General features: G+C 34.1%; 1 protein-coding gene across 1 annotated transcript; it reads right to left on the bottom strand.

The window, feature by feature from the left end:
• LOC128677743 (G-protein coupled receptor dmsr-1-like) lies at nt 1-27536 on the bottom strand. The gene is made up of 7 exons (XM_053758798.1): nt 27357-27536; nt 22052-22465; nt 12253-12411; nt 10529-10665; nt 3402-3504; nt 661-1232; nt 1-270 (listed from the first exon to the last, which is right to left on the bottom strand). Exons 2-7 carry the CDS (start codon nt 22364-22366, stop codon nt 249-251), a joined length of 1308 nt encoding a protein of 435 aa, XP_053614773.1. The 5' UTR covers nt 22367-22465; nt 27357-27536; the 3' UTR covers nt 1-248.
• Between the last annotated feature and the right edge of the window lie 219 nt (nt 27537-27755).

Raw genomic sequence — 27755 nt, 5'->3', positions numbered from 1 at the left:
ACATCTGAGCCTGTAAAATACTTATATAACCATATCATGCCGAATAATGGTGATGAATCCGTAATCTATTTTTTAAAAAGCTTCTTTACTCAACTATGTATGACCTTTTATGAAACAAACAAATTTACAATCTTTTCCATCGAGGTATGTATTTGAAAAATAATTAATTTAAATAAAATTATGAAATATTTATTTATTTACAGGAACTGCTGCATTACACTCGCTCGTTTCTCTTGTACTATCCTTCCTCACGGAACCGAAGTCTTTGCCCTGAAATTAAAACGAATTATACATTAATTAATATACTTGCACTTGTTTGGTTGTTGTAGGAAACTACGGAACCCTATAGCCTGTGCATGGACCGACTTGGCCGGTTATTTTAAAATACGTCCACATAATTAGACATTATCGGTATGGATGTAAAATCAAATGGATCAAAGAAATTAGTGACGCTATTTCAAGCAAAATAAAAATCTGGTGAAGATTCAGATAACGTACACGTGCACATTAATGTTATCTTATTATGCGAAGGAATTCCGAATTCGTTTTCGTTTGACTTTGAACGAATCTCGATTTTCACCAACATATCTTTTAGAGTTGACATATAGATTGATATAAACCATTTATTTACAAAAACTCAAATGTTTATATTAGACTTACGTATTCTGCCCATCGGAATGTGAAGCAGTTGGCGGAGGCCACTTGTGCAAATGGGATCTCCACATCATCTGACCGAACGTCATCCGGAACTGGCGAGACATTGAGCAGTACAGCACGAAATTTATGGCTCCATTGAGAAGAGCCAGCGCGTCCATTAACTCCCCGAAAAGATCGTAGCATCTCTTGAAAAAACATCGTCCTAATAATCCACTCAACAGCCCTAATATTCCTTGAGGCAGTTCCGTCGCTAGGAATAGAAGTAGGACAGCTACCAACATTTTTGTGGTTCTGTTTGTTCTTCTGTCTGCTTTGCACTGCCTTTTGACTGTTTTGTTATTAGTTGGGCACGCATTGTAGACTCGAACTTTTTTCTGATGTTGGTTCGCGCTGTACACCTCTCTTATCAACCATAGACTTATGACAGTCAAGATGCAGCACGGCAGGAGCTTGATGACGACGGCATGGACCCAGAAGTTAACGTTGTATAGCTGTCCTTCCGGGTCGGAGTCCACGTAGTACAATATCATGGGCCCTGTTGGCTCCAAGACCACGGTAGTGTGAATGTCGAACACCTGTTTGAAAAATAATGTTCTTATGAATTTCTCAATTTTTATGAAAGCCATTTTTATTTCACAGTGTGATGTCACGTTAAGTAAACGATGGGCAAGAAGATCTGCTTCAAATGACATCATTCATCAAGTATAAATTAAATCAATGGCTAAATGATTTAAAGTTAACTATGAGTACCATATATGAATTTAACCACTATATAAGATTTACAATTTCGATTTGAGTGGTTGTTCTTTCGTTTTTTTATTTACTAAATAGGTAGTTTAAATACAACATTAAATTAAATAGTAATCTGTAATCATAATTTCAAGCAACTTGGCCTAAGTAGGTACAAACACATTTCATTCTCAAACTACTTATCCGAACCTCGCCATCGCTTTAATATTTGTTAGACGTAATAATACCTACCTATATTGCTGTAGTGATAGATTACTAGGTACAACAGTACTAGTAGACAATAACACCACTACCACACAAATAGTACACAATTGGTACTAATGCTATTGTCGTGCGTAAAGTAACCGTAGTTGTATTTTTACGAGGGTCTAATGGAATCGGATATTCAATTTCCGGTTTCTATTCTCGCTAGCATAGTGTAAACACACTTTGTGAATTAATGTTTCGATGAGCGTGGTCACAATACTATTGAGCTATGCCTTTGATATTATTTTCTATCGAAGAAATCGAACCGAATCGTTAAGTACCTAGTGCCGAAGATTACCTACAAACAAACTTATAATGCTAGCGTAGATATCATCATCTTCATCCAAATATTTATTTTGACTTGATTAAGAACACATGATATATCACGTTATGAAAACAAAAGAACAACTTTCCCTTTTCTCCTTTGTCTTAAATAAAAATAAAAGACGGAGAATCTTCTACTAAAATGTCTATGTATGATTCTATTAGAATCGTGCTTAATTGATTCCCACTCAAGTGGAAGGTGCTTTTAACCTCTAAGTTCCTCCTTAGCTTTTTAAGGACTTTCTCTCTTTTTAATAGATAATATAAATTAGAGATTTTTTTTAATATATAAAATAACGATATTTTTTTTAAACATTTTTTACTAATATATTACTACTATTAATAGTAGTTTTTGGCTGAGGCTTCGCCGTGCGAGTTGGACTCGCGCACCGATGGTTCCGTACAAATTTGTAAGTATGTACTGACCTTGCTCACCTTCCTAATTTACAGGGTCTTCGCGTTATTTTCGAGGGCCAAAATCACTGGATTATGAACATAAAATATGATTTTTTATTAGCTTATATTAGTATTCCGCAAGGCTGAGCCGTTCAGAATAAATCATTGATTTCATGTACAAAACCGACGGGTATTGAAGCGATTTAATAAAAGGTATTTTTAATGTATTTTTCAATTTGGGCAGTTCGGTATTTTATGGTGGCAATCAAGCCGGCAATTCAGTCGGGATTACCGATTCTACATCATTTCATCATCAATTCGGATTTGATGAGATTATATTTTTTTATACAAACGAAAATCTGCTTCCGTTTTATATGATTTAAGTACTTATTTGATTAGAAAGTGTTACAATAATTATTTATTAGCCTAATAGAATTATCAGCTGAATAAAGAACAACCATACTTGGATATCTAAAGTGCAATATAATAGCTACTTATTTGAACATATTTTATAAGTTAGACCGAGGCGGTTTGTATAACCATTTTACAACAACATAGCACGATCAGAAAATCCTATTACCTCTACTGCTTATTTGATTTCTATCTTTCAACACATAAAATTCTTGCACGGCTCAATATGCTGTCTAAACGAAGGCAATTGAAGGGATTGCGGATGGAATTGAACATTTTACGAGCCTTATACAGTGTTTGAGATTTTTATAGTACAGCCAACATGCGACGGTAGAAGTGAGGACGGCGGTCACAGCCGTACGTCATAGTTAGCCATATTCATATTGTTTATTTTATTATTATTATTATTTATTGTCAGTAAACAATATACAGAAAGAAAGTAGGATATTTTCATTATTTAGTACCGTTTAACTATAATTTTCATTTTAAGATGTCACTTGTTTGTCTTTTGTATAACATTTTCTCGTTTTCATTACAATCTAGGCGATAAAAGTTTAACCGACTGTAAGAAGAAGATTGAAGAATATGAATCTGGATTAAGAACTATCATCTCTTACCATAAATGTAGGTATACAGAGTATAGGAGGCAGAATAAAACTGCTGAGTATAGCTGTGCTGCAACGCCTCTCCGTGCATAGAATGTGGTTCCTGTCAGAGTATCTGGAAATAAAAGGTATTAATTAATATCTTATTACAACACATAGATATTCAATTAAATCTTAGGTATACGAAGTGACGTGTTGACACGATATAGTTAACAAAGGTTAAAGTAGCGACATGACCTACCTACCGTATCTACCTCAAATACCTAGGTACTTACCCAGCAAGTCTCGGCCGCTTTTATAAAAGCCGGCCACCGGCACATGATATAGAAGACAATTAGAGCTATACCTCGTGTTTTTATCTTTCTTATATGAGTGAAATTGTATATATAATAATGTTTAGATATAGTTTTCTCTGTCTACAGACATACACAATTCAATCAAGCAACAAGCTGTTACCTAACATGACCTAACGGATTTCATTCTAGAATGTTAACAATTACCATGGAAGACGTCCTAGGCAATATAGCAGTTTACCAAACGACAGTATTGTATATGAGATATGATCAGACTACTTTATGTTTGGTATTGTGCCAACGCTCCAAGTAAACAAACACATCCTGTGGGATATTAGAAAGCGCTGGAGCGGAGTTCTGTTTAGATACATTTCTCGCCCCTTTCTCAGGTACTGAGAATTTCTCAGTATCATACGTACTTAAATGTTATTAATTAAATGTGTCTATTACATTAAATGACTAAACATGTAAACGTGCATTAGAAGCGATATTTGTGTAATGGTTAAGAGTCTTAACCATTACACATTAATGCTTTTGAGCTGCTGCTTTTGAACCAAAAGGTCCCAGATTTGAATGCTACTCGTGCGACACGAGTTTGTATACCAATCTGACTCAGCAATAATTTCATCAACCACGACTTCAAAACATTCCATCAAAATCAATAAAACAACAACTTTTTATGTATCAAAACTAGCTAACGTATCAATGACGCTGTTTGTTTCTCTATAAAAAGTAATCATGTCTCCAGGTGCGATTTTTTTATTAATATAGATTTTATGTTTAAGTGAGATTTAATATTCTTCGTCTATATAATGAAAAGTATTTTTCTAAATTACTTCCTTGTTATTTAAATAAAAAAGTTACTGCTCTTTTTTATTTAAAGTTTGGAGAAATATTTTTCAGAATTATTCCTTCCTCCGCTTCTGTTTTGAATACTACTAGTTTAGAGTTGCTTGGCGTTCTTGAGCTTATCTTGGAGCTTTCTTTTTATTCAGTTGAACTATAGTTGAGCCATCAGATGAATTACGCAGATTTTCTCACTAAAATATTTTTATTAGTTCAATTATATCTAAGTATTTTTTTTAATAAAATTATTTCTAAGTTCAAAGTTAGTTCTATAATAAAGTACAGACCACACGGTAGGTGTGAGGTTATCCTATCGGAGCTTGAAATTAAAACTGGGCAAGTTAAATATTCAATATTGAAATCTAATGAGGTCCACAATAGTTGAACTTATAGTGCATTCTAGCATGACTAAGTACTTCTAGTACCTAAATTCAAATTCAAACTAAAATAATTTATTCAGAAATTAGACCTTCACAGGCACTTTTTCTAGTCAATTTTTATAATAAGTCAATTATTATAATATTTATAGTTATTTCTCACAAGCTTCAAACTACTGGCATTTCGGAACGACTACTGCTGAGAAGAAATGCCGAAAGAAACTCATACTATACAAACCTAATTTACATGTCGTGGCATACAATGTGGAGTATAAACCAGACAGGGCGTGTCGAACTCATGTAGATAACATAGGATGAACTGTCATAGCCTTGTATTTTTTACCACGATCATGTAAATAAGGCCCTAGAGGAAATAGCGGCAGGCTCCCACAGCCAGCTGAAAATTGTCATTAAGAAAATAACGACCCAGCCTCTGTTTTAAATAGCTTTTGATGATTTAGACCCCGATTTATATCTGAGTAGACAAATTTTAATAGTCGCGGCATTTTGCTGCAGGTTTTATTGTTTGGGGAATAGGCAGTTTATAATATACTTCACTTTTGCAGTTGCTTCAGATTTTGTGTGTATTTGGTACTTAAATATAGTAATTTGACTTCAGACGCTGCTCCCAGGCCGCGTACGTCCGTCTATGTGTCTTTATAAATAAACTCAACAAAAAAGCCGTATAGGTTTTTGTATGGTTAACACCAATAGTTTGATTCCCGGAGATAGAGAGAGAGAGTTATGGGATACTAACTCAACGATACTATATTTTATAACAAACATATATATAGATAAACATCCAAGACCCGGGCCAATCAGAAAAAGATAATTTTCCATCATGACCCGACCGGGGATCGAACCCAGGACCTCTCGGTTCAGAGGCAAGCGTTTTACCACTGCGCCACCGAGGTCGTCAAATAAATAACAATAAGCTATTATATCAATATTTAAATATGATGATCATTTTGCAAACAAATAAAACCACTTATTTCTACATGAAAATTCGAGCAATCTGGGGATTACACACGAAAAAGTAAATACGAGAAGAAGTACCTGAGTGGCAGATGTCAGTTAGAGAAGATTTATTCGAGTTTCACGATTGTAAACCCAATGAAAAGAAAAATGTTCTTCACATAATCCACCTTTTGCAGTATTTTTCTTCTTGTTCTTGATGGACGAACAAAGTTCGTGAGATACTTTCGCAAGTTGAATAAGTATTTTAGATATTTTGTGCAGAATCTTGGTAGAATTATAAAACGGAGAATTGAAAAGCCGAGAATTATATAGTTGGTCACCGGAATTTCTAAAAATAGATATTATCTATTTACTTGATTTATGTACATATTTTTATTTGTTTCGATATGTTTCTAAATTCCTTTTGATATAAAATATTTACATTTTATATTATGAGTTTTCAAAAAGTTTTTATTTGAATAACGTCTTTAGTCGTTGCTACTAATCGACTATATATAACCAAAATACATAATAAATTAATTGTATTGAATCATCCTCAATATAGGATGTGCGATTTTTTTTTGTAGTAGGTACTTACATCATCAACATAAAAGAGGCAATTAATACGCACAATACTCATAAAAATGTGTAGGTACGGCCCTATGGTATGGCCCAACAATAAGAAAAGAACTTGAGTACAAAATTGCTCCGTGTAAATGTGATATTTCTTCCTTTGTTAATGTAACGCTGTCTAATTGGTGAACATTAATTTTGTCTTTTCAACCACGAGATATAAACACATTGCTACCGGATTCCGGACCACACTTTTCTTATTGTGAAGTAAGTATATAATAGTCTGTAGTAATATCTAACATTTCTTGAATATCGATTGCTTTTTTACGGGATAGACCGAGTCAAGAGAATATGAAACTGTGACCGATCAAGATCACCTTTGAAAACAATCTCCAATTAGGAATTTACCTTGATTGACTTTTTCAATCAGCCCGGAAGACTTCTCCCCTGGAAATCTTATGTCTCTTGTTCTCTCTCTCTCTCTCATCTGCGCGTTTTTTCCAACGCCAATGAGCGCCGCCGTAGCCCAGCTTCTAAATAATATAAAATTTTCGTAATAAACTTTTGTCACATTAAACTATCGCCTGTAGTTACACTAAAATAAAAATATAAAGAAAATCTTTTCATATACCTACCGTATGTCTTTACCGTATTTTTAAAGTCTTGACACATACTGACCTTTCGGGACCAACACCCAAGGGTTTAACAGAGAAAGTCGGCTAATACGGTACTTTCTTAATTGTGTTTTTTCTAAGCAAACATTTCACGATTGTTCCTCTGATCTAAATAAATAAGGTTAAGCATTTGGTATAGCAAATCCAAGCAGATTGATCCAAAGCGGTTTAGTAGTTTCCAGATAAATTAGAAAAGATAAAGACATTCACACTTTCTTTACCGGGAAGTACAGGAATCTTATCATGGGTGTCATAACGTAAGGGCTAAGCAAGGGCTGTGATTTGCATTTTTATTGAGACTGCATTTAATTATATTTTTACAGGGAATAAAATGTTTAACCAAATAAACAATATTTTTATCAATTAATTTATCAATATTAATTATCATCGCGTATTTGTTGCGCTCTATCTATGATGCTCCGAAAGCACTTGCCATTTTACCACTGGCCGCCTGCCTTTCGTGTACCCTCTTTGGCAATCCTGTTGTTTCCAATCATTTAGCAATCCGTTGGCGGCCTCATACGGGGCATCCACGGGGCATATGAAGTTGTACTAACTCCCCCCGCGCAATTTCAACATAACTAAATATTATTTGGGAATATAAAGATGTTGTACGGATTAAAAACCTCAGTCAATAAATGGTTTAGCCAACAGATAGACATCCAACCAAACAGGATGAGACACCTAAACACACAGCTGCCGGCGGCCACAATCGGGAAAGCTGAGCTCTTATCAGAATATCCAAGTGACGAATATAACAAACGCAGGTGCTGTGGCCGCTCCGATTGTTTTCATTAATCAATGTCTGTCTGAAAAGTGTGATATTTTTAAGAGTTCATTTTAATTATGCTAACATCCACTTTTACGCAGCCGATTGCTTATATTAAATTAGTTCTGTCGCTACTAAACCTTCCTTAGGAATTTTATTTTCACACAACCACATCTTTTATTTACAATAATATAAGGAATGTGTACTGGTGACTTCATTGTATCAAGTCTATTACTATTTAGTGATATTATTTATTTAAAATTTGAGTATTTTTTCTATCGTTATATTAACCATAAGTTTGGTCAGAGTAGCTACACGCGATACTATTTAAATTTTCCGTTTCAGCAATGCAAAAATGGTAATGGTGGCGTAGTATCGAAAAAGCCTAAAATTTAACAATACCTATTTCCTTTATGACTCAGAAAGCCGATAAGGTCGGTTTTAAAGAAATTACCTCTTATCCTGGACAACGGCTTCTAAAAAATAAGTGTCATGTTAGAGTATAAGTACAGTCCAATGCCTAAAACAAGTTTCATAATTGGCATCTTTTACGACTTTCATAAATACTTCAAGAATATTTTTACGAAATTCATTGAGAAGATTTTCTTCCCATTAGACTGCTGGAGATGGTTAATGCCTGGACCAAAATATGCCGAGCTTATGCCTAGGTAAGCCAATCTCTAGACTAATGTGCCAATGGAGCTTTTTATTATTGTTATGTTATAAACAAAGTGCCATCATATAATTACGTTTTTAGTAAGCTTCTACATTTTATCAAAAAGGCAATTATTATAACGACTTCATTGGTAATTTTTCTGCGACATCCTATATAAAGATCTTGCAAGTGATTTCTTAAGATTAAGAGTCTATCAACCGGATTTTTACGAAATAGGTATTTTGAAAAATGTGCTATTCTACATACCCTATATGCAAAGAGAAACGAGAGCGAGAAAGTTTGTGCTAGAATGAAACGTATTTTTTTTATAAAATTTGCTTAGGTTTATAAGTAGGTTTGACTTGAAAAAGTTGTTTGTTTTTATTATAAAAACGGCTTCAACTTGGATTAAGCTTTAATAATAAAAATAATGATTTTCAAGGCCAATAAATTTGAATCTGCTGCAAATTTTGGAAACCTAATGGTTTATGGTGTCACAAACATGCTATTGATGATGTGATTAAATTTAGGAGTAGAAAAACGTTTTCTCTTCTTGTATTGGTAAGTGACCCGTAGACGTTCCTCTTAACAAAAGCCTGTCTTAAATTGGAGGAACTTTTTATAGTCCTATTGAGACAGCGATGTGGAATTCATCATATTACGTGATATAATATAGCTACGTAGGGTAACCTGTTACGATTTATAGCTTTCTCTCTTAACTGAGCGCTTTTCACCCGTTAAGCGTCGTCAGAGACTATGGACCGCTTTATTACTTTTATCCATCCTCAGTTGTCAGACAATTTTCATGCATGCATTTATCCTTGACGAAAATAAGCCAAAACTTTCTGGCTAAAGAGACGTACCATAATTTATCCTATGAACATAACTTTACTGTACAATGTAAACTTTACTGTAAAGTAAAGATTGGTTGTGTAGGAAACTCCGAAACTGTAGCATAGCAACGTGAAATTTGTTGTCTATAAATGGAAGATTTGCATATTATTTGGAATAGGGTCTTTGGAAACAGAAGTAGTTCGAAATGATCAAAGCTATCAATCAGTTACGTGATTCGGGTGGCGTGTGTATGTATTAAGACGTATGAAGACCGTTAGTTAGTTAAATAATACCAAATAATACTAAACATAGTCTCTGAATAAGTCTAAAAATTTAAGTGAAATTTGGCCAATCAAGTGGTCGGTAAATTTAAAGAAAAGCAAAATAAAGTCAGTTTATGCTATAGATCCTCTGCTTTATAACGTAATTCAAACCTGCTGTGAAAGTTTTAATTATGTCTAAAAAGCCAACCTGTTTATACTACTCCCTTAATTTGTCCCCTCCGGGATCGCTCACCAGAAGTCTTATTATCGTCATTACAAGGGCAAACAACCCAGAATGATTGCAGGTATTTTCAAGACTCATTACACTTACTCCTAGTAGGAAGGACAATAATCGTTCCTCTTCAAGTTTACTACTTAGATACCTACTCTTGTGATGCACGATTTAGTAATTTATTTCGGTTCGTGCACTTAACCTTGGCATTTCTACTAAGAAAGATAATTTGAAGTATGTGGTAGTTAATCAACAGAAAATATGTGACGGGCTAGTGTCCGAATAAAGATAAGATTTTATGACAACACCGACCATTGTATGAGCTAATAAGTGAATATCTCCAAAACACAAAATTATTGAAGATCTTATGTGAGAGAATCATTTTAGAATTTTTGTACCAAAAATTTGCCTCTCAGAATAAGCGTGCTCCAGGTTGCATTCGCAGTTGTGCCACCCTGGTGTCCACTTCAAAACACTGAAAATTATACGACATCCAGTCTACCTGCCGTCAGCCCTATTTGGTATTATTTGGTAATGATTTAGTTGCTTTCAGACTGTATTTCCGGCTTTTTAGTCACCATATACGATATCCACGACAGGATATGGAGTGGTTCTATCACAGGGGCATTAGCATTAAGAATGTTAGAAGTTATGATGTACACTTACTTGATAGCGACGTATCTCCAAACCGCCAAAGACAATGTGAGACATATGGAAGCCGTGTGGAAGATCTGCGCGAAGTGCATGTGGAAGAGAAGATACGCCGCCCACTTGTACGGCATTTCGCGTTGACCGGGTAGAATCTGATCACAAATTCTTAGTTTAAGATACATCAATAAAAATAATAAATCCTAACGTATATTTATACAATTTCAGAACTTCTCTTTATATACATACAATGTGTAAATATTAATTCCGCGTAAAAAATATTGATGTAGAACTAATTAATATGCGTTTTGAAGTTCTAAAAAATATCATATCGATAGTTTACCTCACAGGTTTACCTCGATTGAAGTGCAAATTGAATATTCTGTTGAATTAGCAATTTTATCGCGTTTATATCTCGACTGTGCACACAATAGCAGATAGACGCAGTAATTTGTGCGATATGCGTGGGACATGTTGGAATTTCACCTACATGATTTTGATAAATTCCATTCACACCTCTCAAATTAAGTGCTAATCTCTGTTTTTTCACGCTATAACGAAAACATTTTCAACCATATTTTCCTTGCATAAATCAAAATTGATCACTTACCCATCCTTTAAAATGTAATATCTTTGGAATATAAATTATGATTGATGTTTATTTGACACAGAGACAGTAATCGAGCTAAAAATAGTCGTAGCCATTTTAATAAATGCCGCGATTTTTTATGAAGTGCGAATTGTTATAACTCTTCTCCAACCACGGTCAACCTGAATAGACCATTTCTTATGTTTACAAGATTTGTACATTGAAACCTAACTCGATACAATTTCCGGCCAATTGACCGGTCTATTAGTTTCGGCATTCGGCTATATTGATGATTTATTGCTCCGTCTTGGGGGTAATAATGTCGAAAAAACAAGTAAACTGCATGTCGGGCGTCATTTGTTTAATATGTTTTGGTAAATGTACACACTAATATAATGAACGGAAAAGATTTATATTGTTGTTTTTTTTTGTAATGAATAAACTCAAAAACTACTGAATCGATTAAATATACTAGGTACTGAGTCAGACGAAACCTTTTCTATCGTTTCATCCGAGCGAAGCAGGGACGGGCCTATAGTGTTAGCATAAGTTTTATTATTGTTAAGGAGGCAAAAGAGCATGCGTATTGCCGAATGGTAGTTAAACTGTTAAACGTACCACTCATACCAGTCCATGGACAAAATTAATAGAATAAACAATCTGTTCGAATGCTATACATGTAATTAGATACCTTATAAACATTGATAAATAACTACACCCAGTTGTAGAACTGATATTGTTTGACGTATGCTCATAAATGTGTACTAAATTCCTACAATAGCTACTTATTATCAGGAACCAGCCTACTACGAACTAGGCCTAATACAATAGTATTTTTTATGTCAGATTTTATGGATTTTCTAATTTATACGTTTATTAACTTTAGAAGTGTATTTACCTACAAAAATTGTTAGTAGATATAAAAATTACAAAGGAACCTACAAGTATAATTATCAAGTTTAAGCTCGTTTATCTTTATAAGAAGATTGACCCTAAACTTTTGCAATCATTGTACAGCTTAAACCAAAGTTTAACTTATTTTACGAAATGTGGTAAATATATATGTATGCAGAGATAGGGCCACTTCTCTGTCCTAGGGACATTTGCATCATTGGTTAGACTCCCGAACAACGTGATAAAGGTGCGTACTCACCAGATACCTGTAGACCGCGAACGGGACGTACTCCATCATGACGAAGACGTCGGCCACGGCGAGCCACTTCAGCAGCCGGTTGATGGGCGCCGCAGCCAAGTCGCGCCGCGTCAGCACGGCCACGTTCAGCGCATTTGCCAGGCTTCCGAAAAAACAGACCTGTTCGTCAAACAAAAAGGATTATAAAAATGCAATTTTATCAGTTCCAATTCAGAGATCGAAGAGGGAAAAATTGTCAAAATTGTAGAATATACGCCATATTGATGTATATTCTATAATTTTAGCAATCTTAAAAGCATTTTTGACGAGGTAACTAAATCCATATCGAACAGGGAAAATAATGTTAAGAAATGAATTGCGTCGTGTAGTATAAACAGTCTGAAATCATAAAAAGACATGGCAAGATTCTATTATCAATAAGTAAGATTCGTATTAAAAAAAAGAAATGTAGCTACTTATGTTCATGTACATGGGCAGTAAGTACACAGATGAAAATAGTCGATGCTCCACCGAGTTTTCAGATATTTGACAAAGAATTTAATTAGTTCCGAGTTTTCCGAATAAAAATTTCGTATTCTATTTCAATAAAATATAAAGTCTATTTTGAAATCATTCAGAGAAAACAATTTCTTCACAGAAGTTCACAAAACAGGTACCTACATCTATATTTTTTAAAGGTTCTTTTTATCTCGGTATCTCATTTTCTGCGTTCTTTTATGAACGTAAAACGTAATTGAGGAAGCTTCCGGACAGTGGTGAGTTCACCTTCAAAACGGAAATAAAAAACCCGCTAACCACCCACAGGCAAAATGTAAAATTTTACTTGAGAACCATACATAATGGAGCTATAAAGTCGTTATTAATCTCATTAAGATTTACTGCTCCGAAGAAAGAAAGCTAATAAACAATTGAAGCCATACATAACCGCGATAAGGCTAGCCTTATATATTAAACTTTTATAACCAGTAGGTGACCATGATAATACGAAGGTCGGGATGACATGTAGGTCATCGTTTTATGACTATGGATAAAAATATCAACGGTACTATTTACAGGGGTTCTAGTCCTTTTGACCTTGGCTTACGTAGTTGCCACTCTGTAAAAAGTATTCGCCAGCACGGTTTAAATACGATGTGTTAAATGTATGATGTACGATATGTTAAAGTTTCAATAAAACTATGCTTACAACTTTTCAATTTGACTATTGTTCACCAAAAGGAAGTGTTAGGCGATGTCACTCTAACATTTAAAGAGCTACGAGTCCTAGCTCATATCGAAGCGTGATAGAATTGAAGACCTTTTTGGAATTTGGGTGTTATAATTTATCCTAAGACGCTGTTTATTTTTTAACCTCCTTCAAAACATTTTAGGTCGACAACAACATCAACTGTAATTCGTGTAAGTGAAAAATACTGCATCTGCATCACAGTTACAGAAAAACTGTAGAGTAAATATTTGCGAAATATTTTTCCAGAAGTACAGGATTTTCCGGAAAATAAATAAACTTACTTTCTCATTTATAATATTAGTTAGGATAGTTAGGATTATATTCTTGTTGTTGACATTTTTATGGTTCGTCCTTGGTTTAGCTTGGTTAATGCAATAACGTACCTTCACTGTTTCTTATAAATAAAACAAAACCCCGTATAATGTGTCGGTCTAAACCATCGATCATTTCCCCGGTCACGTTCCCTAAAATGGAAAAGACGGATTCATTCAGGACTATAATATGGTTATAATAATAAGTTTAATACGCACTTATCATAAGAAGAGTACAATAATAACACATAGAATTAGGAATATATGGTAATACAAAGAGAATACTAACTGTCCTTAGACATCCATATTAAGTTGATATTAATAATAATAAATAAATAATAAATAAATAAATGAGGACAAACCACACATATTGAGCTAGCCCCAAAGTAAGTTCGAGACTTGTGTTATGGGATACTAACTCAACGATACTATATTTTATAATAAATACATATATAGATAAACATCCAAGACACGGGCCAATCAGAAAAAGATCGTTTTCCATCATGACCCGACCGGGGATCGAACCCGGGACCTCTCGGTTCAGTGGCAAGAACTTTACCACTGCGCCACCGAGGTCGTCAAATTATAAGATTAAATTATATATTACGGCTTTTAGCCGTAATATATAATTATAAGATATTAATTATATATTACGGCTAAAAGCCGAACTGCGCTATTACCTCGTTGTAACTTGCCTATGATCGGCTAGAGCAGGCATTATGGTGCTGCTATAGCGTCACTTCGGCTATGGCATTCAATATCGGGCTATAGAAAATAAAGCGAAGGGATTACTACGCAACCAGTACTATTGACGCCAGAGTAATAATAATTAATAATCCATTATGTTAAAGTATTGGAAATGTTTGCTGAGCCATTAGGAAGCGGCCGAAAGTAGGTACGTCCAATCGTGACACGAGAGGCTAATGAAAATTAATTAATACTTGGTATCCAGTATCATCATCATTGTTATCGATATTCCCAATATTAGTATTGTAAAGAAGTCTAATTACGTGACTTAAATATAATTTTAGTTAAATTTTTCAAATAAATATATTTTACTTACACGTGATCCTATTCCGTCTATAAATTCTGAATTTAGCTCAATCTGTCCCTCAACACATCATGTAACGTTAGACAGACCCCTCTTTTCCGATACTTCGAGACTAATTTCTCGAGTATTTCATATAAAAATAAATAAACATTTATATAGCAGGTATCAACGAACAAATCGATTTCACTCAACAATTATAACATTAGAAATAATATTTATGGAAGGAAGGGATATCAAATCGAAAGTACGTATGTAAGTAAGTATCTATAAGTACGAGTATTTATAATCATTATTATTAGCTCACAAAAACAGATATTGTCAAACTTGTCGCAATGTTTGGTTGTGAAGCTGGTAGTCAAAGAGACGGACGGACGATCCTTCATTCTCTAATCATGCAACCCTTTCTATAATCATTCAATGTCACGTACAGTAAATAAATTCAGTACACTTATGACTGAATTTGCAAAGTGTCTTTTCATATAAACAAAACGAGCATATTTCCACAAGGAGTCGTTTGTATAGGAAGTTTGAGGGATATCGTTCAGACTGTTTTTGTAGGCAGTTTGTGATAGATGAGGAAAATATCTGTAGACCTAAACCTGCTTCATAGAACATTATTATTAATGCTTATGAAACTAAAGTTATTATAATACTATTAATCACTGTTTTGGTGTTGGCAACTGGGACGTAATCTTAACTCATTGCTTAGCACGATACAATTAAAATGACAACAACGTAACTATTATACGCAACTACGCTTTGTTCACATTAATAACAAACACGTTTACAAGTTTATTTTTTTTATAATTTCAATAGTATTCTTATCCCTTACATATTATAACACAAAGTCCACTGCCTCGTCTAACTGTCAGTGTTCATAATAAACTAAAAAACTACTGCACGGATTTTCATACGGTTTTCACCAATAGATAGTGTGTTTCCTGAGGAAGGTGTTTATACACCTAAACCTTCCTCGTAAAGCCTACGTAGCCTACCTAAACGTAAAGGATGTAGAGAAAGGATATATAATCATAAATGTATATCTGTCATTCGAGTTGCGCTCAGCGCTGCGTTGAGTGTGCACGTACATCGGGTCTGTTATCGTTTTTGTGGCGTAATATAAAACTACCTTCAACTATGGAAAATAATAGTGACGGCGACATACAATTGAATAGAAGTTTGGAAGTTCAAGAAAAAACGAGCAGGCAGGAAAGTGATGTTGTTGAAGAGATAGAATGGGATGACTCAAACTTCAGGAATACTGAGAAAAGGAAGACTAGGGAAGATGAAAGTAATAGTGAGGAAGGTTTCCAAACTGTTACCCGCAGAAAGAGGGCAGCGAAGCGTTTACTGAGGAGTAACTCCCACAAGGGCCAAGTTGAACCATCAAGAGGAGAATCGCAATATATTGAAAGATATGAAGTATGTATTACTTCTTTGGAGATTTTACCTAAGCAAATGGCTATGGCAAAGTTGCTGAGAGGTGAGAATATTTCAAATATTTTGAGAATAAAATATAAAAGCCCCTATAAGGTTCTCATTCAAGTAGAAGACGAAGAGACGGCAGAAAAACTGTTAGGTTGTCAAAAAATACTTAATATGGGATGTAGATGTCAGATGACTACGGAAACTAGTTTTTGTTATGGTATTGTGAAAAATGTTGATTTAGATATGACAGAAAAAGATTTAGTGGATGTTGTAGAATCTTCAGCAGAAGTTGTCTCAATTAAACGTTTAAATCGCATTGACGCAGATGGAAAATGGGTACCGAGTGAAACAATAAGACTATGTTTTAAAGGAACCATTTTACCCCCATATATAACAGCATATGGATGTAGATTCAAGGTTGATACCTATATATTCCCTGTAACTCAATGTTCCGGGTGCTGGAAATTTGGACATGTAGTCAAGTTCTGTCCCACGAAGAAAATTGTTTGCCCTAAATGTGGAGAGAACCATGAAAATTGTGAAATTAAAGAATTTTCATGTGCCAATTGTAAAGGTTCCCACTTGGCCCTAGACAAAATATGCCCCATTTACCAAAAAGAGAAATTGATTCGCTCTATTATGAGTAAGAATAATACCACGTATAGAAAGGCATTACTTATTTATAAAGAAGAGATGGCGGAGAAAGAAGAGTCGGAGTCTGAGATCATAAACTGGGAAATGGAACCGACCCCTGCACAAGCAACTGGTATGGACACCAGCGCCTCACAGCCTGCCTCTGTCCCAATTTCCGGTACTTCTCAAAATACTTATAGCAATGTTGTAGGGGCTAAAACAATGGTCCAGCAAACGCGACTAGATAGTGAAGAAACTCCTGCCTCATATAATAAGAAGAAAAACGACAAAAAGAATAAAAAAAAGGAAGAAACGAAGGGAAATCTTTGCAACACGGAAAAATGTTCTATGGAATTCGAGGAAGTCGAAATGGGTAATAATAAAAAACAGGAATCACAACGAGCAACTCAGCAAGAAAGAAGATCAAAGTTTAGAATAATTTTTGAACGTTTTAAAGATATATTATTGTCTAATGTTTCGGTGGGAGAAAAAATTTTTTTGTTGCTTCAGTTGATTGTTGAACAATGTAAAGTTGTTTTAAAGGATATGTTTACCGATGGAGAGATGTTAGGCAAAATTTTTAAACTTTTTAATGGATAGACCGATTAAAAATTTTACTATTAATATATTACAGTGGAATGCACAAAGCCTCAGACCCAAATTGGCAAGTTTTGAAACATTATTGCAACAAGAAAAAATACACATAGCCATTTTGAGTGAAACATGGTTAGAGCCTGAAGCCTGTTTGAAGATCCACGGATATAATATTTACAGAAGGGATCGGCCTGATACCTATGGAGGAGTTGCCATCATAGTTCACAAATCGATTTCAGTACAGGTATGTCCTTTGAACTTAACTAACTCGGACATAGAAATTTTGCATATCAAAATTCTTAACTGTAGTTCTTTGGAAAATGTGTTTTCTATCTACTGCCCGCAAACTGTCGCTACTGGCCCTTCCGATTGGGATAGTATATTCTCTTTGTATTCAAAGAAAACTATAATCGCTGGGGACTTTAACGGCCATCATACTAATTGGTCATATAAGACTGATACAAGGGGAAATCAACTTCTGGACTCATCACTAGAGAACGGGTTTATATCTGTAAATGATGGAAGTCCAACAAGGATTAAACTCGTCAACGGGATCCTCCAAAAATCGTCACCCGACATAACATTTATTTCTTCAGACATTGCACTTAATAATACATGGCAAGTAAGCAACGAAAATCTAGGTAGTGATCATATTGTTGTAAAAGCTTCTTTGAGTTATCAGGATCATATTCATTTTGTTAAAAGTAGGAATTACAAGAGTGCTAACTGGGAGGCTTATAGGGACCATTTAAAAGATACTTTCTGTATACCTCACCTCAATTTCGAAAATATTCAAGAAAAATATGATTATTTTCTTGAGAAGGTCAACGAATCCGTCAATAAGCATATTCCCTTTAAGAAGGTATGTACAGATCCCAAGTCTAAATTTAAGCCAAGGGACTACTGGAACTCTGATCTCTCTAAAGTTATTGCCCAACGTAGATTAGCGCTAAAAGAATTTCGGCGTAATCCTACTCCTTCGAATCTTTCACTATTGGAAAATAAAATAATTGAAAGCAGAAAGTGTATTCAAAATGCTAAGTTCAGATGTTACCAGAAATTCTGTGACAATTTAGATGGGCAAACGTCTCCTCAGGAAATGTGGAGGCAAATGCGTTGGATTAAGGGATATCAAAACCAAAGATCAAATATATCTGACGAAAATAAGGAGAAGTTATTATGCTCTCTTACACCTGATTTCGTAGCTAATAGAGAATATTTAAGTAAACCTACTATTACGAGTAATAATACACAGTTAGACTCTAAATTTACGTTGAGTGAGTTTAAAAACTGCTTGAAAAGAAAAGATACAGCTCCCGGCGACGATGGAATAACATATTCCATGATTTTTCACATGCCTGATAATGCGAAGTTGTTTTTATTGAATATTTTTAATGACATTTTCTGTACTGGTCATGTACCCCGTCAATGGCGGGATATTAATATAATTCCTATCCCCAAACAAGGTAGTGTAGTGACAGAAAATCCAAAGTTAAGACCAATATCTTTGATTTCATGTATCTGTAAGATTTTCCACGCCATGATTTCAAGAAGACTCGAATGGTTCAGTGAGAAAAAATCGATACTATCCGTAAATACAGTAGGATTCAGACGTGGACATTCTTGTTTAGACTGCCTTTCACGACTTGTCACTTATATTCAAATAGGATTTGCTAAAAGTCAACCAACACTAGCTTGTTTCCTTGATGTAGAAAATGCCTACAATAATATATTAATAGGAAAGCTTATTAATTTGCTTGATGAACTTAATATTGGGGCTAATATTTGTAATTATCTGTGGTCGTTTCTTACCGAGAGACACCTGTCGGTGCCAAATGAAAATAAGGATAAAATGGTTACCAGATGGACTAATAGAGGCTTAGCGCAAGGTGACCCTTTGTCTCCTCTTTTATTTAATTTGGCCACTTATAAAATTTGTCAGCAAATACAAAATGTTATTGTTGGTCAGTATGCAGATGATTTTGTATTGTATTTCAGTCATAAGGATTTCAGTTGTTGTGAGGATGAAATTCAAGCCGCTTTGGATGTAACCGTATCTCTTTTAAATGATTTGGGATTGGAGCTATCTTCAAGTAAGACAAAACTATGTGTATTCAGTAGAGGTCGTAGGCAGCTGGTACCCAATGTTAAAATAAATTCGGTGACATTATCTTCCAGCGAGTGTATAAAATATTTGGGACTATGGTTGGACAAAAAACTACTGTGGAGCAAGCATATCAATGAAGTAAGCGAAAAATGTTTAAAATTTTTGAACATTTTAAAAGTACTAACAGGGTCATCTTGGGGAGTACATCCTAATCATATGCGAAAATTATATTTATCACTTATTAGAAGCAGACTGGACTATGGAAGTGGCTTGTTTGGAAATAGTGCTCAAACACATTTAAAAAAATTAGACAAGGTTCAAAATCAGGCTTTAAGAATCATAGGAGGTTTCCTTAAGAGCACGCCCATACATGTGATGGAGAGTGAATTAAGTATACCTCCCCTGTATATAAGAAGAGTTCAGTTGGCATACAAACATTGTTTGAAATTTCAATCAATTTCAGAAAACGAAAGTGTAAACCTTCTTGATAAGTTAAGTACTCTGTGTCAATTTAAATACTGGAAGAAAAAAAAGAAACCACTGCTAGTAGAATGTTATGAAAAAACCAAACATGAGATTATCCATTCATCTGCTCCTCTGGAAATGTTTACTTTGAATACTTGGGTCTCAAGCATAGAGTACAAGATTGAGATTAATTTAAAAGCCGTCAAACAGGCAAAAGCGTCTTACGACGCGAGTGTCCTCAAGTTTGAAATAATGAATGAAATCCAAGAGAAATATCGTGGATGGCACATGTTGTTCACTGACGGGTCGAAAAGTGATGAAGGGGCAGGTGCGGCTTTTTACGACTGCACCACCAATTTCTCTGAAGGTTTTAAGGTCGATCCCTGTCTGTCTATAATGTCCGTTGAACTCATTGCAATTTTAAAGGCAGTATCGTACATAAGAGGGCTGGGTATACAAAGATGTGTCATCTTCACTGATAGCAAAAGTGCGCTTCAACACCTGGCTCGATGCGCCTCTGGAAATAGCAGAGGTATATCGATAGCCTACGATATTTTGGCACTTTTGTATGAAGTAGTTCAAACCGATGTTGAGTTAAGATTGCAATGGGTTCCATCTCATATAGGTTTGGTGGGCAATGAGAAGGTTGACTCATTAGCAAAAGAAGCAAGGACCAGTGGTTCTAGCACTACTATTTCACCGGATTATGTAGAAAAGTTTTCTAAATTCAAAAATATTACCTACAATTTATGGAAAGAATATTTTAACCGTAGATCATTGGAGAAAGGAATTTGGTATAAAACGCTACAGAGTCAACCTCCTCAAGTGCCTTGGTTTAGTAATGTAAAACTTAGTAGAAATTTAATTAAAGTAGCATTTAGACTACGTTCTGGTCATTATTTATGTAATAAGTTTAAATTTATGATGAAAAAATCAGATACTCCTAACTGTGAAAGATGTGGTGTTTTAGAAGATGTACAACATATACTCATTGATTGTATTAAATATAAGTGTGAAAGGGATCAACTAGTGAGAGAATTAATGTTAAACTACAATGATGTGGGACTTGCCCAGTCAATATTGTCAAAACCTAACTCGATAGTTGCAAGAAAATTTTACGAGTTTGTGTTTATATTTTCTCAGAAGTAGATCTCTTAATTAGGGTACGATAGGGCTGACATGCCATTAAGGAAAAAGCCCTGTAAAAAAAAAAATAAAGAGAAAAAAAAAAAAAAAATATCTGTCATTGAGATATTGTGATTCAAAAGTCGTTCTGGCGAGGTCGTTCTTCTGTTCCGATTCAAATAACACCCGTCAAGGTCTAGATTTTGAATAAACATGAAACTCTGAAACCGTAGGGATTTTCAAAGATAAGCGTATCTTGTATAATGCGACGCGACGTCTTGAAATAGGTTGTATGTTGTTAGCCGACATAATTTGGCCACATCTAATGTAAATATCTTGTTAAGTTTGGCTCTGTTGACTTGATTACATTTAAACCCTATCCTCGGTTATAAAACGACTTGGTAGAACCGATATTAAATAGTGATGGAGGCTACGTTACCCTGTGAGAAAAATTTACTAGTTTATAGCCATTGATTAGCTTTGACGAGAAGCTGCTTGCACGTTCTATATTTTCTTTTGCTTCCCGACCAGCGACCCAACCAAATTGAATCTTCGAAATTACATTTCATTCAGTTTCATTCCCAAAACTTTTTGAATAATATGTGTACGATTACGAGTCCAGGCAAGTCAGTGTAAAATGAATAGTAAGTACTTATTTATATTAAAAACAATGTTCAGTGAATAACTCGAACTGTTTCAAACTCTCTATACATATGCATAAACAAATCATATTTACATCATACGTTGTTCGTTCACTAAACACATTAGCTGTACATCTTCCGTCATATCCCAAACATACGTACAAAAATATCTGTGGTAAAGATAAAATCTAGTATATTGCAAAGATAGGTACTCACGATAAGACTAAGGTATCCATGAATGCTGTTGTAGGCCAAGATAACATCACGAAAGTTTCCCTCGCAGTAATCGCAGCTTATCTCAGTGCTTTTCGTCAAGTTAAGCCTACTTCTCCATCCATCCACTAATTTCACTAAAGTCCCGAAATCCAAAGGTTCATGGCTACTATTTTTGGAAGACTGCTCCTTCAATGCTGAGAGAAACTGCGACAGGTCTATTGAACTTTTATTTTCATTCTCTACTTCAGTGGCCAGTAACATCTCTTCGAATAAGTTGGTTAGCGCGTGTGTTATATTGGAACTGTCATCTGACATTTTTCCTTCGCAAAAGAGGGGAGCGCGTCTAGACGCATAACTTTTCTTCGGTAATATCCGATTCGGTGATACGTCTCGGTGTTGAGTAATTTACTTGCTCTGAAACAAATAAGGAAGGATTAATTTTGGGCGTATCGAATAACTGCGCAAACAACTGGACAAGCACTTTGTGGCTGAACAACTAACACAACAGAATAATTTATTTACTTAATCTTGTGTTAGGTAATTTGTTTCATGTATATCTACCGCACTTACTCGTATCAACTATGCCTGGAAATTCTTATAATATTTTATTGAATACATTGATTTCAATGATTTTATGAATCAATTTTCGCATTAAGTAGGTGAACTTAATTTTCCTCGGAGATATTGAGAATTCTCATTAAAATAACTTATGCTTGTCTAGTATTGAAAAGAATGTCATAAGGCATTGTCATCCAAACTAAACGTGTGTACAAAATTTCAACAGATTTGCTTCAAAATTGAGTTATAAGATTCCACCCGAGAAATAGGGACATAGTGACATAGTTACATTGCAAGTTAAATAAAAGCTAATAGAATACACATTCCTTTCAATTGTTCTGCAAACATCGTAGCCTTCAAACTATTCTAAAATATAATTTATCAATTTTATCACATCAACTTATTATGCTAATGAGCGTCAGGAGAATGTAAATATGAAAATATTACGTTGTAAATATTTATTTTGTTTAAATCTTCACCTTTAACGCAGCTAAATTCAACATAAAATTAGAAAATTATAGTTTCTTTTAATACTTTTAAGAAAAGTGAGAGATTAAAATGGAAAAAATAGTCTATTTATAGTAACATAATCTGCTTGAATATTATTATTTTATTTTTAAAATCTTAATGTTCAAATTTTTTACTGCTACTTTTGTATTTTTTATGCGTTTACGATTTCTATTCTTGATTGAAATCTTTGCGGGAGAGCAGTACTTAAAAATTAAAAAATGGGCATGCTATTGACTTGGACACTTGTCAAATTCAGAAATTAGAATTTATCGATATCTTCGATATTGTAATTAAAAACAATTACGTCGTTGTAGTTGAAGTATAATTTATTTATTTATCTATACTATTATTATAAAGAAGTATGCGTTTGTGAGTTTGTATGTTTGAAGCGGTTAATCTCCGAAACTACCGATCCGATCTCAAAAAATCCTTCACTTTTAGAAAGTTCATTATCCAAGATTGCTATAGATTATATTTTATCTCAAAAATTCCACGGGAGCGAAGCCCCGGGCAACATCTAGTATAAATAAATGTATAACACTCAACGACCCACACTAAGTACTAAGCTTGCGTGGGTGTGTTCTTTTATAATGCCACTGAGGTAGTACTAATTGACTACTTAATGTTTAACAAGCTAGACGTTATCTGTCGTAATATAAGATTTTGTCGATATTATATGTTGAAAATAACCTATATTTTCAATATGTCCAACTGTATCGGGAAAATTGTGATTGCTCGGGGCTGGAATCACGTTGTACCTATTAGATTTTAACATTTTCCGAGAAAGCTGTTTTACATATTATGTGTGGGCGTAGCACGTACTGCGTGATTTATATTTATGGCAAAAACGTAAACGTGAAAATTTTAAGATATATTTTTTAAAACAAATATAAAACACACTTATTACGTTAAGTTACAAAATTAAAATTGCAAGTGATAGTTGACAGGAAAGTAAATAAAGAAAATAAGATTTCTTGCGCGGATCTACTGGAATAAATTTCTATATAAATAAGTAGTAATAATAAATAATTTGTACTTAGTTTCCTATTTGTAAGTTTTATATTCACACTGTTATGTTGTGTACATAAATAAATAAGAAAGTATTGCGTGCTTCCGCCCTAGAAGAAGACTCTCCATATCCTCCTGTGGATGACGTACGACTAAGGGACATGTAGCCTTGTATAGCTGATAGGCATTACTAGCATTCCCAAGTAGGTTTGACGTCAGGCAGGCAGTTGTAAATTCACGGCCAAATCTTTCAAATTTTACGCTGTTATTAGTTATTTTTACGCTGATCACTGGCTTCGTGGCATCACAACCCCGAATACAATCGGGATTGGGCGAACGTGAGAAAGAGAAAGAGGGAATTGATTTAATTTATTATTCATAATTAATAATTCAAATTAATGTCTGCAAGTAAGTTCTACAACATTACAATAATAGCTATCTAATAAAATATCTGTTGCTATGTAAAATGCTAGAAAAGCAATTTAGTAAAATTTCTTACCTACTTATGTATATTTTTGAAAAGTATTTCCATTTTTCGCCTTACAATTTTTTCTTATTATAATTAACATTTATACTAGTTGTTCGCCACGAACTCAGAACTCGCGAACACAATAATTATTTGATGAGTTTTTACAAAATTGTGAATATTTCAAAAACGAAACCGATTTTAATACCCCACGAACTTAAAAATTCCTTGGCAAAGATCCTACATACCTTTTTAATTTCATCAAAATCAGACCAATATACGCGCAATGGTTCGAAAGTTATCGCGTTACAAGATACAAAAAAAAAAATATTTTTGCCTTAAGTAGAATGGTAGACCTCGCTCGCTTCGCTCGCTCGGTCAATAAATTATAAACCCGAGTAGGTTTATAGTTTATAGGTAGTATAGTTTATAGGTTTTAGGTTTATTGTAAAGTAAGGATTTATTATAAAAAAAAAATTTGATTAAGTTATAAAATACCTTTGTGTTATATGTAGTACCTAAATATTTGCAATGATATTACTTCTAAGATAATATTGTTTCAGACAGTAGCAATTATTTATTAAATATTTTTTCTTATTCTCATATTTACAATGGTAGTTACGTAATAGCCAGAAAAAGATTTGTAGGTTAAAAAGTCAAATAACGTAAACATTTTTGTCCCTTACATTACTGAAGGTTGAAATCTTGTCTATTACTAAACTGTCATTTGTCGCTCAAGATTATGAAAGACAATGTAGGATTTAACAAAGCAAAATTAATGGTTGGATATCCCGGCGTTCTTCAAACTCCTTATCATGCCATACATCCTATCTCCACTTTACAACGGGATGGTCACCTAGTTAATATTTATGACGACTTTCGGGTTCGATGGGTTCGATTCCCGGCACGGGTAAATAATTGCATATAAGTTATATGAATTAGATAGTAACATTTAGTAAGGAGCATTTGGACGATTCCAAAAATGTGTTAAATAGTTATATTTTAAAGTATTGTCATTATCACCGTATTTTTTCACTGGTGTTTCTAATATTATAAAGGCCTTCGAATAGTCATCTACCCTATTAATTTGCAAATCAAGTAGGTGGTAGTAAGTTTAATTTCACACGATAAGAACTACAGAATTGTGTAAAAATATGTTGTACTAACAATATTTTCCTTATTCTCCGACAATAGAAAAGCTTCGTCTATATTACATATAATCCACAAGAATGAAAGTGGTAAGAATAAGAAATTGAGATACCCCTTTTAACGTCTAATTGTGTTTAATAGAATGTTCTGAACCTTCACTTGTTAAAAAGAATTATTCAACATTGACTTAATGTTAAGTAAATACGGGATTTCTTTGTAACTTTCTATCTTTCTAATTCGTTTTGTCATACCGAAACTTACGTTTGTTATTTGATTGAAGTATAAATTTTCCATTTATGTTTTCAAGGGTTATCAGGTCTATCATCTTATTATATAACTGTAAGTGGGCTATGGCTGTACGTAGAAGATATTAAAGAAAAATAATTGTTATGGGGTTCTTTATGGGACTAATAGAAGACGATACAATTTTTAATTTTTTTTGTCTGTCTGTATATTTGTTCGCGCATTACGCAAAAGCTAGATGGAATTTAATGTGGTTTTCTTAGTTGTATAGGAGACGGTCTAACTTAAAATCTAGCATAGGTTATAGAACCCGAGATATTAATATAAATAAATTATGAACGGACGCACGAGATAACGCGGGCGAAGCTGCGGACAAGGCAAAAGTACCTAGCACTTTTCACCCAATATTTATAATTAATATATTTAAATAAATTGAACTTCCTTAGTGGTTCAGTGATTATAGCACATTGCCCATTGACCTCCGGGTCAAAAGGATTGTTTCCGGGTTCGAATCCAGCGGAAGCTTAAGAACTTATTTTGTTATTTGAAATTTGTTAAACTTAAACAAGGAATTTAGAATAAAGGAATAAATTTCTGCAATTTGATCTGGACAATCTCACCTGCGCATTCCCCTGACTTTATTTTAAGCTGTAATACCTCGTAAGCCCGGAGTATTTTTAAAAATAAAGCTTTTTTTAATATTCAACTGCGATTACACGACAAGCCGTTGGCGTCACGTCAACCCGCGTTTAAAATTTTGCTTATAAGCTCAGTCGCAGTCCTTAAGTCCAGATTTTTGTCCCTTAATCGTCTTGTACTTACTGGGTACTGGCCTGGGTGTACTGTTCGATTGACGTCGCAAGCCACATGATAAATAAAGTTCAAGTACCCAAGCTATACTAATATAATAAAGTTGAAGAGTTTGTTTGGACATACTAATCTTAAAAACTGCATACAAATTCTCTGTTTTTAACACACGCTTTCGCATTTATAATATAGTTACTTTGGATTGGGATTATACATTAAGGATGCAAATAAAGATTTAAAATGTAATAATTAGTATAATCGTATTAATCAGTAAAAAGTACCTGATAAATGGTAGGTATGTTATTTGTGTCTCTTCTCTTCAAAAATGTATTCAAACTTTTGCAATTAAGTATTTCATTTATGATAGATAAAATCGATGGAAGTCAAATTAATTTCGAAGCGCTATCTAAACGAATAAGCGGTTTGGGGATTAAAAGTAGATTCTACAACTTCACAATAATTAAGAATAATTTATTACGATGGTACATAATAATTCTATTTTGAGAAAATATAGGTATTTCTAAATTACTGAAAAAAAAAACTGAATAAACTTTCAAAACTTACCACAAAATTGTTCGCGTGAAAAATGGCTTCTTAAAACTTCACCTGTAAACTAATCACGAATCACGTTGACGTGTCAATTTATTTTAATTAATTCATATTTGGAATCGCCGATTATTCTGAATTCGGAAGTACAAAGGCAGTATTACATGGTGCGGTTCGCATGAACACAGTCGCAGAGATCGCCGGCCCGAGTACAACTGAACGCACGGCGTCTTCTTCGCGCCAAAAATTTTCAGCCAGCTTTTGCGTTGATGATACATTATGTTTTGAAATGAATAAATTCACGACCCGTTTGCTATAATTTTGTCCTCATATATTTAATACATCATTGTTGTTTATGGTTGTGAAAATTTAATCGATGGACTGAAAAACCTCCGCTGAAAATTAGGGGGAATTCCT

Source organism: Plodia interpunctella, chromosome 18 (assembly GCF_027563975.2).
Source record: "Plodia interpunctella isolate USDA-ARS_2022_Savannah chromosome 18, ilPloInte3.2, whole genome shotgun sequence".
Classification (NCBI taxonomy): domain Eukaryota; kingdom Metazoa; phylum Arthropoda; class Insecta; order Lepidoptera; family Pyralidae; genus Plodia; species Plodia interpunctella.
Note: the sequence above shows the minus strand (reverse complement) of the source record. Positions and strands in the feature narration are given on the sequence as shown.

What these genes read in the sequence shown, in the direction of transcription:
- LOC128677743 (XM_053758798.1), bottom strand. Translation starts at nt 22,366, where the DNA reads ATGTCAGATGACAGTTCCAATATAACACACGCGCTAACCAACTTATTC. An exon ending in TCGCGGTCTACAGGTATCTG is followed by an intron (nt 10,666 to 12,252) that starts GTGAGTACGCAC and finishes ATTTGTGATCAG; the next exon opens with ATTCTACCCGGTCAACGCGA. An exon ending in CATTCCGATGGGCAGAATAC is followed by an intron (nt 271 to 660) that starts GTAAGTCTAATA and finishes TTTTAATTTCAG; the next exon opens with GGCAAAGACTTCGGTTCCGT.